The sequence below is a fragment of the Sciurus vulgaris genome (assembly GCF_902686455.1).
Source record: "Sciurus vulgaris genome assembly, chromosome: 1".
Taxonomy (NCBI): domain Eukaryota; kingdom Metazoa; phylum Chordata; class Mammalia; order Rodentia; family Sciuridae; genus Sciurus; species Sciurus vulgaris.
This window is the reverse complement of record NC_136461.1, coordinates 112,470,060-112,483,723: the sequence shown is the minus strand read 5'-3', so window position 1 is coordinate 112,483,723 and position 13,664 is coordinate 112,470,060. Positions and strand designations below refer to the sequence as shown.

Here is a 13,664-nt window from a genome sequence, read left to right as displayed (position 1 = left end):
GATAAACATACACCATCTCTATCAAACACACTAAAAGAATCGAGGTTTTGCACATCAAGCAAGACTATAAGCTCTCGCTCAGTGATACAACCACGTTCTTATTTTTTATTTTGGGGGTGAGGGGGTACTGGGGACTGAACTTAGGGGCACTCAACCACTGAACCACATCCTCAGTCCTATTTTGTATTTTATTTAGAGACAGGGTCTCATTGAGTTGCTTAGCGCCTCACCACTGCTGAGGATGGCTTTGAACTTGCAGTCCTCCTGTCTGTCTCTCAGATCAGATATTATATCCTTTTTAATAGTGCTTTTAAATGTCACCTCAAATGAGAATAAGAAAACAATAAAAGCCAGGTGTGGTGGAGAACAACTGTAATCCCAGCAGCTCAGGAAGCTGAGGCCCTAAGCAACTCAGCGAGACCCTGTTGCTAAACAGAATATTTAAAAAAGGGTTGAGGATGTGGCTCAGTGGCTGGCTAAGCATTCCTGGGTTCAATCTCCAGTACCAGAACAAACAAAACAAACAACAAAAAAAAAGCACATACACATAAGAAAGGCCTTATGCAATTCCATTATTGTTCTAGCCCCTTTTCTTATTCAAGTGGTCATAATTTCTCTGAGAAACACAATTTGTCCCAGCCTACTCCAATAGTGGGGATTGAACCCAGGGGCACTTTACCACTGAGCTACCCCCAGTTCTTTTTATTTTTTGCCCAGGTTTGCAGCCCAGTAGCCAACTTGTGATCCTCCTGCTTCAGCCTCCCAAGAAGCCAGGATTATAGGTGCATACCCCCCCCAGCTAAATGTAATTATTCTTTATACATTTAATAATCAGAGTCAGAAGGTCACACTGAAAGAGAAAAGGCGCAAGAGATACCCAGGACTCAACAGAGACCCTGAGGTTTAACTGATAATGTATTCTTTTAAGGTATATGTATAGTACATTAGAGTAAATCTATGGTACTTTCCTCCATTATTAATTATTTTACCAGGTAGAGAGCTGGCTTATGGAAATGAGGAAGGTTAAATTGAGAAAATAATGTCAAAACAATAAAAAAGTATTCACCACATAAACACATGGAAGCTGAACAACACTCTCTTAAGTGAAGAATGGATCAAAGAAGAAATGTGATTAAAAATCAAGAAACAAACAAGAACGGAAATACAATTTATCAAAATCTCTAGGACAGCATAAAAGCAATTCTAAGAGAAAATTTATAGCACTGAGTACCTACATTAAAAAACAAAACAAAACAAGATTCTGGGGGCTGAGGATATAGCTCAGTTAGTAAGAGTGCTTGCTTTGCATGCACACAAAGTCCTGGGTTCAATCCCCAGTACCACCAAAAAAATAAATAAATAAAATAAAATAAATAAATAAGTTACATTCTACCTCAAGACCTTAGAAAAACTAACTCCAAAACCAGGAGAAGATAGGAAATAATTAAGGTCAGAGACAAAATCAATGACATTGAGAATAATAAAATAATACACAGGCCAGGCACAGTGGCACATGCCTGTAGTCCCAGCAGTTTGGGGAGGCTGAGGCAGTAGTATTGTGAGTTCAAAGATGGGTTCAGCAACTTAGGGAGGCCCTAAGCAACTCAGTGAGACCCCATCTTCAGATAAAATAAAAAAAGGAAAAAAGGGCTGGGGATGTGGCTCAGTGGTTGGCGCACCAGAATTCAATCCCCGACACCAAAAAAGAACATAAACAAGCTAACAAAAAACCCCACAAACACTAAAGAAGCTAGGGATCAAAGGAACTTACCTCAACATCATACATGCCATTTATGACAAATCCAAAACCAATATATACTGAATGCAGGAAAACTAAAAAGCATTTCCTCTAAAATCAGGAGTAAGACAGGGCTGTCCACTCTCACCACTCCTATTCAATATAGTCTTTGAAACATTAGCCAGAGTGATCAGGCAAGAAAAGGAAATCAATGGGATTCAAATAGGAAAAGAAGTCAAACTATGTTTGCTGATGACAAGATCCTATATCTACAAGACTCAAAAACTCCACTAGAAGACTTTTATTGCTTATAAATGAGTTCAGCAAAGTAGCAGGATACACAATCAACACCCATTAAATCAACAGTTTTCCTATACTCCAAGGCTGTTTTCCTATATAGCCAAGGAAGGAATCAGGAAAACCATCCAATTCACAATAGCCTCAAAAAAATAAAATAATGGGGAATTGACTAACCAATGAGGCAAAAAAGCTCTACAATAAAAATAATAGAACATTGAAGAAAGAAACTGAAGACCTTAGAAGATGGAAAGCCATTCCATGTTCTTGGATAAGCAGAATAATATTGTCAAAGTGACTATACTACCAAAAATAATACCTATCAAAATACCAATGAACTCTCTCCACAGAAGTAGAAAAAACATTTTTAAAATTCACTTGGAAGAGTTACAATAGCCAAAGAAATACTAAGCAAGAAAAGTGAAGAAGACATCACAATACCTGATCTGAAACTATACTACAGAGCTGTAAGTAACAAAAACAGCATAGTATTGGCATCAAAACAGACCTGAAGACCAATGGAACAGAACAGAAGACACAAAGACAAACTCACATACCTACAGCCATTTGATATTTAACAAAGGTGCTAAAAATATATTTTGGAGAAAAGATACCTTTTTTAACAAATGGTACTGGGAAATTTGAATGTCCATATGTACTGTGAAGAGCGAGCCTACAAAAATCTTCCAGAAATGAGAGGAAATCTTGGCCAGCTACTCCTCTGATAGGGGATTAATATCCAGAATATATAAAGAACTCAAAAAACTTAGCACCAAAAATCCTACAAATAATACAAAAATGGGACAAAAGAACTAAACAAACTTCTCAGAAGAAGACACATTCATGGCCCACAATATATGAATAAGCGCTCAAAATCTCTAGCAACTAGGGAAACGCAAACCTAAACTACACTAAGATTTCATCTTACTCCAGTCAGAATGGCAATGATCAAGAATACAAATAATAAATGCTGGAGAGGTTGTGGGGGAAAAGGTGCACTTATACATTATTGGTGGGACTGCAGACTAGTACAACCACTCTGGAAAACAGTATGGAGATTCCTCAAAAAACTCAGGATGGAACCACCATATGACCCAGCTCTCTGACTCCTTGGTATTTTCCCAAAAGATCTAAAACACGTATATTACAGCAATACAGTCACCTCAATCCTTACAGTAGCACAATTCACAATAGTTAAATTATGGAATCAACCCAGATGCCCATGAATAGATGAATGAAATGGGTTAAGAAATTGTGTATTTACATATGTATGAATGTATGTATGTATGTATGTATGTATGTATACACACACACATAATGGAGTTCTACTCATCCATAAAAAAGAATTAAGTTGCTGGCATTTAAATACTGGTTAAATGGATAGAAAAGGAGAATATCATGCAAAGTGAAAAAAGTCAAATGCAAACTCAAAGGTTGAATGTTTTCTCTCATACACGAAAACTAGAGTAAAATAAAGGAGGAAGGATAGATTAACATAAAGAGAAGAATGGTAATACAGAAGGAAATCGAGAGGCAGTGTGGAGGGATGGGAAAGGGGAAGCAATGTAGAATGAATTCTTTAAAAACCATGTTATGTGCATAAATAAATATACCACAGGGAACTTCACCTTTATGCATAGGTAGAAAGAACTAATCAAATATAAATTAATAATGACAGAAAGGAAGTCTAGTAAGGGAAGGAGAATGGGAGAAGTATAGAAGGGAAAAGAGGGAGGGGAATACAGTTGCAGGGATCATGAACTGACTTTGCTGTTGATCATGTTATGTGATCTTGAATGAAGGTTATGGAACTACAAACCCTTGAGAGAAGATTTAACCTTTCAGAGCAGATTTTTCTGTAGATGTGGTACTGGGACTGAACCCAGAGGTACTTTACCACTGAGCTACATCTCCTGACCTTTTTATTTTTTAAGATAGGGTCTCAGTAAGTTTCTTAGGACTCGCTAAACTGCTGAGGCTGACCTCAAACTTGGGATTCTCCTGCCTCATCCTCCCCAGTCACTGAGATTACAGGCACATGCCACACACCCAGCTAAACACACTTACAGGCACATGCCACACGCCCCCAAAATAAGTGACTGAACTCAGGGGTACTCGATCACTGAACCACATCCTCAGCCCTATTTTGTATTTTATTTAGAAACAGGGTCTCACTGAGTTGCTTAGCACCTGGCTTTTATTGAGGCTGGCTTTGAACTCATGATCGTCCTGACTCAACCTCCTGAGCTTTTGGGATTATAGGGATGTGCCACTGTGCCCAGCAACACACTCTTGAAGTCTTTTTCAAATGTAAGTGAACAAAAGGCATGTATTTGAATAAATGATAAGATTAACTACAGATTTATCTTACACATCTTCAGTGAACAGATATTTAATACATAAATTTTATTTATTTATTTAAGATACTGGGGATTGAATCCAGGGCTTGAACCTGATAGGCAAGCACTCTACCATTGAGCTACATCCCCAGCCGCTAATAAGTAAATCTGAAACACCAAATTTTTGTTCACAGCAGAAATCAAGATGAGGATGTAGGTAGGAATGCGAATCAACTTCTACCTGCACTGAATGTATTGTTTGTTTGTTTTTTTGAGTTTCCAAATGACTTTAGTGTTGGTGGTACAGTGGTGAGGATAGCTGCCTTCCAAATGACTTTAGTAAGAAATCTAATGAAATATTTAGGAATTAGAATGATTCACAATCTGAAAGAAATCACTAATTTAACAAATGTTATAATCTCTATACTTTAGTTTTTTAATAGATGGCTTTTATGACCCATGGCTCAACTGTATCTTTTTTATATATATATCAAGAGTTTTATAGTTAATACATAGTAGTTGGGTACATCCTGACAAATTGATACATGCATGGAATTCAAGTTCAGTTCATCAGGCAAATTGTTCTTTGTACTTAACTAAAAAGAAGAGGAATCTATTTTATAAGGTTTATGCAAAGATTAAATGAGGTAAGTTGGACAACATGACACATGCCTGTAGTCCCAGCTACTGGAGAGGGTTGAAGCCTGAGGTAGGAGGATCACTTGGTCACAGGAATTTGAGGGAAGCCTGGGCAACATAGTGGGGGCAGAAGTGTTACTCCTAGGGTACAGATCAGAGATCCAAACTACCGAAAGAAAGGAAAGGAAGAGAACACTGCCTAGAGTATTTTACCAATATTGTTGTTAACACCCAGCTTGTTCCATAAACTCAGTGAAGAGCAGAATGACATATAGGAAATCTGATACCATCTGCTACTGGCTTGACCACCTGGTCCACAACTTTGCTAACAGAAATGATCTACTGAGCTGGGCACAGTGGCTCACGCCTGTAATCCCAGCAACTTGGGAGGCTAAGGCAGGAGGATCCTGAGTTCAAGCCCAGCCTCAGCAACCCAGTGAGACCCTCAGCAACTCAGCGAGACCCTGTCTGTAAATAAGATATTAGAAAGGGCTGGCAGGTGGGGGCAGCTGTGGCTGTGGCTCAGTGGTGGAGCACTTGCCTAGCCCACGTGAGGCACTGGGTTCAATCCTTAGCACCACATAAAAATAAATAAATAAATAAAGGTATTGGGTCTGTAATTGTGGCTCAGGGGTAGAGTGCTTGCCTGGCATGTGTGAAGCCCTGGATTTGATACTTAACACCGCATATAAATAAGTAAATAAATAAAATAAAGGCTCGCTGACAACTAAAAAAAAATTTTTTTTTTAATAAATAAAATAAAGGTGGGGGGCTGGGGATGTAGCTCAGTGGTGAAGAGACTCTGGGTTCAATCCCCAGTACCAAAAAAAAGAAAGAAAGAAAAAAAAAAAAAAAAAGAACTACTGAGGAAATCAATGTTACCAGCACTGTATCTGTTAACCTCATAATCAAGTCTTTTGCTCTGTAAGTATGGAGAGGAGGTAGGAGAAGAGGGAGAAGGAAAGAACAAATCAAAGAAAAAAGAAAGAAAGAAAACAAATAACTCAGCATGGCAATACCTGGTCTGGATATGTCGGTCAAACAATTTCTAAAGAGAATATGATTCAGCATCATGAGGGCTGGGGATATAGCTCAGTGGTACAGCATCTCTAGGTTCAATTCCCAGTACTGAAAAAAATTACTCTTTCTTAGAGGAAATTTTCTTAGAAAGATTTTGGGCTCTACCATTCCCCATCTAATCCCAAAATCTTAAGGATCATTATTCTAATGTCTAAATTACTATCAGTCTATACTTGGAAATGTGTCATGTACTACTTGAAATAAAAAAACCTATAGTTTGACAACTTGGCCATAAATAATATACAGTTAGTCCTAGACCAGCATGTCCTCACTAGATCAATTTTCTTTCTTGATTGCTTTTTCTTTTTGATAGTGGGGATTGAACCCAGGGGCACTATATTCCCATCCCTTATTTTGTCCTTAAAATTCACAATGCTTCTGCCTCAGCCTTGAGTAGCTGGGATTACAGACGTGTTCAACCATGCCTGTTGGCCTTCCTACTTTTTTTTTTTTTTTTTTTTTTTTCCTACTAGTGCTGGTGACTGAACCCACGGCCATACACATGCTAAGTACAGGCTATATCACTAAGCTAGCTATACCCAGATCCTGCTCTGGTTCATTTGTTCATTTTTAATATATCTGTGCCCCAGTTCAATACTGAATTATTATTTCTGCTTTTTTTCTCCATTATTTGGGCATCAACCCACTCTATTTCTCCTTAACACTGACTATATCACTAAATTTCAATGCTGATACATTTTTAGAAAGGTTGTTTTTTTTCTTTTTTTGCAGTGCTGGGGATTGAACCCACGGCCCTGTGCTTGCGAGGCAAGTACTCTACCAACAGCTATATCCCCAGCCCAAAAGGTTGTTTTTTGTATCAGGGATTGAACCAGGGGCCCTTAATCACTGAGCCACAAACCCAGTCCCTTTTATTTTTTGAGGTAGGGTCTTGCTAAATTGCTCAGGCTGGTTTTGAACTTGCAATCCTCCCACCTCAGCGTCCCAAATGCTGGGATTACAGGTCCACACCACCACACTCAGTTTAGAAAGGTTATTTCTCTTATGATCACACAACTTATACTTGAACAACACTTTAAAAGCTTACGAATATATCTCATTTGGCCCTTAAAACATTACAGGGAATGGGACCTACTTTAAGAACTTAAGAAACATATCTATCAAATGTAATGGGTAAAACTTGTTTGCTGATTTAGGAGGGGAAAACTATAAAAAAGATTTCTAAGACAGAACCCTTGAGAAAATAAATAAAATAATAATAATTTAATGCTAAGAATCAAACCCAAGGCCTCATGAATACTAAGCAAGCACTCTACCACAGAGGTATACTCCTAGCTCCATCCCCCCACATCCCTCCAAAAAAGACTCCCTATCTGTAGAAATACAGTCTGCAGTATTTATTGAATTTTATTTAAAGAATTCCAAAGGGGCTGGGTGTGGTAGCCCACACCTGCAAATTTCAGCCACTTGGGAGTCTGAGGCGGGGATAAAGTGGGGAAATCCTGGGAAAGGATACTGCTCAAATTATATTGTTATATTGTGTACAGAGAGGATATCTGTTTCTCGATTGCTGTCAGGCGTCTATCATCCGCCATTTGCCTGCCTCTCGCCTGTCCATCGCCTACCTTACCCCTATCCATCACCCAACACTCGAGGTTCACCTCCCGATCATCCGACAGCTGCCAGCAGACTGACCGCAGACCACCAGTGGAGCACCAGCTGCCTGCTATCGCCTGGAAGTTCACTGTCACAGTACCTGCAGGATCCCTCAGCCCAACCGACCACTCCCTGCCTCTGGGGCCCTCACATCAACTGACTGCTCCCTGCTGCCAGGACCCCCAGAACAACTGACTGAGCCCTATCACCGGGAACCCAGACCGACTGATTGCACCGGCCTCCAGGATCCCACAACTACACCAAACACTGGACCCCCAGGACCCCTGCCGGACCAACTGCATCCCGTCTCCAGGACCTCCAGCCAACCACGTCTACCCCTGAGCTGCAACTCCCCATTTGCCAACACATTTCGAAGCCAGAGCGGCCATCTTGGATAATCCTGGAAGCTCCGACCTTCGGGTGGGGCAAATCCCATCCTGAGACGCCTGCTGGAGGCTTGAAGCTCATTGCCAGGTACCTCTCATGCATCAGGCTACTGAACACTGGGAGGTTTCATTAGTATATGACTGTTACACAGTAGATTTTCTTTTTTCTCCTTTTTAAAAAAAATTTAAGTTTTTATTTCTTTACTTTCTTGCTTTCTTTTCCTTTTGTTTACCTGTTCCCTCAGTCTCTTTCTCCCTTTTTTGCATGCTAACATCCGATTTCTTTTGATTACACTCTCACCCTATTTTCTAGAACTTCTGTATATTCTTTTCTTATCCCATTAACAGCCACATTCTACATCCCTCTGCATCCTCTTTGTCCTCCATATATTGTGTGCATGTACCAATATATAATAAATGATCCCACCATTACATAAAACTATAATGCATCAATAAAAAAATGTGGAGGGGAAAAAAAGGACTGGGGACATAGCTCAGTGTTCAATCCTCAGCAACACACACACACCCCTGAGATTTGCTAATTGATAATATAAACATGAATTTTTGTCCCTTGAGGTACTATCTTCTTTTGGGACAAGGAGATCCTTCAATCTCATTGACAGAGGATTAAGAGTATAGTCTTCAGTTCCTCTTGATGAAATTAACAATATTCAGTTCCTGTGGCAACAGGCATCAATGTCACTGGCAAAAATAGTAGGAAACTGCCAGGCATGGTGGCACACACCTGTAATTCCAGCAGTTTAGGTTGAGGCAGGAGGATCAGAAATTCAAGGCCAGCTTCCAAAATTTAACAGGGCTCAACAGAAAATAAAGAGAGATGGGGACTTTAAGCTATCATGAATAATGCTGGTATGAATATTGATATACGAGTTTTTATATGAACATGTTTTCAATTCTTGGAGATACACTCCTGAAAGTGGAATTGCTGGGTCATATAAGTAATTCTTTAACTTTTATTTTTTTTAACATGTGATTCTGGGATGGAACCCAGGATCTACTGTATGCTGCTGAGTAGTTGCTGCACCATGGAGCGATACCCCCGATTCTGTTTAACCATTCGAGAAACTGAACTGCCGAACTGTTTTCCACAGAGGTGGCACCAGTTCCCTCCAGCAATGTCCCAGGTTCCAGTGTCTCTATCTGCTCTTCAATTCTTGCTATTTTCCTTGTGTACTAATTTATAACACCTTAGTGGCTGCATGGTTTTGATTTTCATTTCCCTGATGACTAACAATTTGGAACACTTTTAATGTGCTTACTGGTAGTTTGTGCTCTTTTTAAAGAACTATGTATTAAAAAACTTTACCCAGGACTGAGTTTGTGGCTCAGTGGCAGAGCTCTTGCCTAGCATGTGTGAGGTACTGGGTTCAATTCTCAGCACCACATAATTTAAAATAAATATAAAATAAAATAAAATAAAGGTCCATTAAAAGTAAAAACAAACAAAAAGCCTAGAAACAAAAACAAAAACCCTTTCACCCAGCCAGCCAGGTGTGAGAGTACATGCCTGTGGTTCCAGTTGCTCAGGATGCTGATATGGGAGGATGGCAAGTTCAAGGCCAACCTGGGCAAATTGGTTACTTTAAAAAACTGGGTTGTTTTTCTTTTCATTGTTGAGTTCTAAAAGTTCTTTGTGTATTTTTGGTATTATATCCTTATCAAGCATATGATTTGCAAGTATTTTCTCCTGTTACATGAGTTTCCATTCACTCTTGTGATAGTATATAATTTAATACCACAAATTAAAAAACTGGATGAAGCACAATTCACCTGTTGTTTGCTTGTGCTTTTGGTGTTAAATCTAAGACACTGTTACTCAACCCATGGTCACAAAAATTAACCACTTTATTTTCTCCTAAAGGTGTTAAGAATTTTGGCTGTTATATTTAGGTCTTTGTTATTTCAAGTAAAGTTTTGAAGTTCGAATTAATTCTTCTGCATTTGCATGTCCAGTTGTCCAAGCACCATTTATTAAAAAGATTACCCTTTGTCCATTGAATAGGTTTGGCATCCTGTCAAGAATAAATTGACCTTAGATGTACAGGTTTATTTCTGGAGTCCCAGTTCCATTCCACTATTTTTATACTATATTATCTTGATGACTATACTTTAGTAACGGGTTTTGAGTCCTCTAACTTTTATATTTTATAGAGAAAGCCGACAAGACTTGATTATTGATTTAATGAGTGGGGAAACTTAACCACTTTGGAGACTTTTTTGAACCTTTGTCTTTCGAAGACTGTGTTGGCCAAAGAATACCTTTCCTCTTTCCTGGTGACTTTTCTGGGGTCCCAGGAGATAAAATACCTTTTACAAGTAGACAACCCAGGAAGGACACTTTTGCAGGCAGATAATATGAAGATACTATGTATTCTACCTCCTGTGATTCAGCGAGTTTAAACAGAGAATGCATATTTGGTATAAATAGTAACTGTTGCCCTTTGTTGACAGAAACTGTCAGAGAGCCATGCATGGCAGTCCTGTGTCCCAGAATTTATCTAGAGCCATTCTGTCCAACGCTATTGTCACCAATCACATAGAGTTATCCAGGACCTCAAATGTGGCAAGTACAACTGGGAAATAAATTTTAAATTTTGTTCACTTTCTTTTCTCTTTTTGAGATGGGATTTTGCTAGGCTGCCCAGGCTGGTCTTGAATTTTGGATCCTCCAGCCTCAGCCTCCTGAGTGGCTGGGATGGCAGGCATGTGCCACCAGGCCCAGTTAAATTTTGTTAAATTTTAATTAATTTAAATTTAAATTTAAAAACTGACACTTGAGGGCTAGGGTTGTGGCTCAGTGGTACAGTGCTTGCCTAGCATGTGTGAGGCATTGGGTTCAATCCTCAGTACCTCATATAAATAAATGAATAAAATACAGGTCCATCAACAACCCCGCCCAAAAAAATTAAAAAACAAAAAGCAAACTTGAATTATTTTAAAAATTCTTAAGTATGTTTGAATAATTTCAATATGTCATCTACTTTTTCCAGTGTTAATATTATAAATTATAAATACAGACCAAGTATTTATTTATTTTTTTGGTGGGGGGGGGTACTAGGGATTGAACTCAGGGGCACTCAACCACGGAGCCACATGTCCAGCCCTATTTTGTATTTTATTTAGAGACAGGGACTCACTGAGTTGCTCAGTGCCTCGCTTTTGCTGAGGCTGGCTTTGAACTCTTGATCCTCCTCCCAAGATGCTGGGATTACAGATGTGCATCACGATGCCTGCACACCAAGTATTTTTCTTTTTTTAAAAAAAGGGCAAACATGTTATCTCTCCATCCATCCATCCATCCATCCATCCATCCATCCATCCATCCATTCATTCATTCATGGTGCTGAAGGATCAAACCCAGGGCCACATGCATGTTAGGCAAACACTCTACCACTGAGCCACATCTCCAGCCCCAGACCAAGTATTTCTGATGGAAGTTTAGCATCATGAAATCATCAAATCAGAATGCACTGTCAGCTATAACATACCCACGGGATTTCAAAGGTTTTTTATGAAAGGGAAACAAAGAATTTCTCTTTAGTAAATTTTGCATTGATTACATGTGAAATGACAAAATAGTGGATGCACTGGAGTAAGTAAAATACTTTATTAACATTAGCACCTTCCCTCCTCTCACTCCTCTCCTCCCTCTCCCTCTGGTACTGAGAATGGAAGCCAGGTAAGCTCTACTACTAAGTTAAGTCAACAGATCTTTTTATTTTTTTAATTTTATTTTGAGTTGTTGAGGTTGGCCTTGAACTTGGGCTGGGCTCCTGCCTCAGCCTCCCAAGTATCTGGAATTACAGGCATATGCCAGAGTACCTGGCTGATCAGCTTTTTATTTCTCAAAGCAAGGTTACCAGAAAGTTGAAAATGATGTCAGAGTTGCTTTAGATTCTGCCATGATGACACCCCAACGCCTTCGATATCAGGGACAATCACATAGCTCAGGAATCGTGTTGCACCGGAAATCAAGATTTAAGCTTCCAAATACATGGAGGCCATAAATTAGAGGAAGGGGAACATGCAAGCACACACTGGCCCTATGCTGATGAAGTATTCCAGGGTGCCACACCCCCAAGACAACACCTTCCATCTATCCCCTGTGCCTTGTTGGCTCCTGCTGCCTTACTCCCTAGAAAAGAGCTTCAGGCTCTTCAGTCCAAATTTCTGGACCCTCTTCTCCTTGTCCCTCCCCGCCCTTCTTGCCTGGGGTTTATGTCCTTCTTATTCCACATATGATCAATCTTTTTTTATTTCTTTTTAAAATTTTTTGATGTTGACAGACCTTTATTTTATTCATCTATTTATATGTGGTGCTAAGAATAGAACCCAGTGTCTCATACATGCTAGGCAAGTGCTCAACCTCTGAGCTACAACTCCAGCCCCTATGACCAATAGGAGAGATCTAACTCTAAAGCAGAGGCTGGCAACCTCTTGCTGTAAAGGGTCAATGAGTAAATATTTGAGGCTCTGTGGGCCATAGGTCTCTATCCCAACCAACCTTTGTCTCTGAGTTTGAAAATAGCTGTAGACAATATATATATGAACAGGAAGGACTATGTTCCAATAAAACCTGATGTATGGACACTGGGGGCAAAAGAAGAGTTGGGGATGTAGCTGAGTGGTAAGGACCCCTGGGTTCAATCCCCAGTATGGGGGAGGAGAGGTAAGAAGGGGTGGTAGTAGTTTATATTAGTGAAATTATCCTTGTTCTGTGTCAGACAATGTCAGTACTCCAGAGAAGCCAAACTATCAAGTCTGATACTTGAAAAAGCAGTTTCACAGCTTTACAGATGTTAAGGTTCTCACTAGTAGGAGAAAGTACCGTTTTTTATTTTTGAGATGGGGTATCACTATGTTGCCCAGACTAATCTAGAACCTGCGGGTTCAAGCAATTCTCCTGCTTCAGCCTCCCGAAAAGCTGGCATTATAGGTGTATGCCATCACACCTGGCTTAGAAGTACCTCTGCCTTTGTATTAAGACATTAACCATTTTGATAGGGGGGAAAAATAAAGTTCTATTTGTCTCAGATTGGAGTTTTCTTTTTGTTATATAACTTTCTCTGATTAAAAGTATTAAGACTTGTTGCTGCTGTATTTGCAGTGGGAAAAAAAAAAAGTTTATTTTGTTTTCAGTGTCTTGGAATCAAATACAGAATTAGCCACCTGTCCTACCACACAGGATGGCATGCCTATTATCTTAGTGGTTCAGGAGGTTGAGGCAGGCGGATCACAAGTTCAAAGGCAGCCTCAGCAACTTAGAGACCCTGTCTTAAAACAAAAAATAAAAAAAGGGCTGGGGATGTGGCTCAATGGTTCAGTGTCCAATCCCTGGTGATAGACAACATATAAAACAAACAAACAAACAAATAAATTCGAGTTAGTTCACACACAGACTTTCAGATTAGTAAGGGGAGGCAGAGGTACAGCTCAGTGGCAGAGCACTTGCCCAGCATGTGAGACATGCTGGGTTTGAACCCCAGCACCAACAAAAACAAAACTATCGGTTAGCCAGGGTAGCAATAACATGGCGGGTAGGAATAT

General features: G+C 39.6%; 1 protein-coding gene across 8 annotated transcripts in view; it reads right to left on the bottom strand.

Moving 5' to 3' along the window:
- The window catches only part of PIP5K1A (phosphatidylinositol-4-phosphate 5-kinase type 1 alpha), a 47,906-nt gene that overhangs the window by 22,939 nt on the left and 11,303 nt on the right, over positions 1-13,664 (bottom strand). The window contains exon 1 of one of the 8 annotated variants that reach the window (XM_079147545.1): positions 5,910-7,506. The exons of 6 other annotated variants lie outside the window; for them this stretch is intronic. In XM_079147545.1, the coding sequence (XP_079003671.1) occupies positions 5,910-6,087 (178 nt within the window). In that variant the 5' untranslated portion in view covers positions 6,088-7,506. Of the gene's footprint in view, positions 1-5,909; positions 7,507-13,664 lie in introns of those variants that run through there. One more of the 8 variants, XM_079147552.1, reaches the window with a different exon arrangement.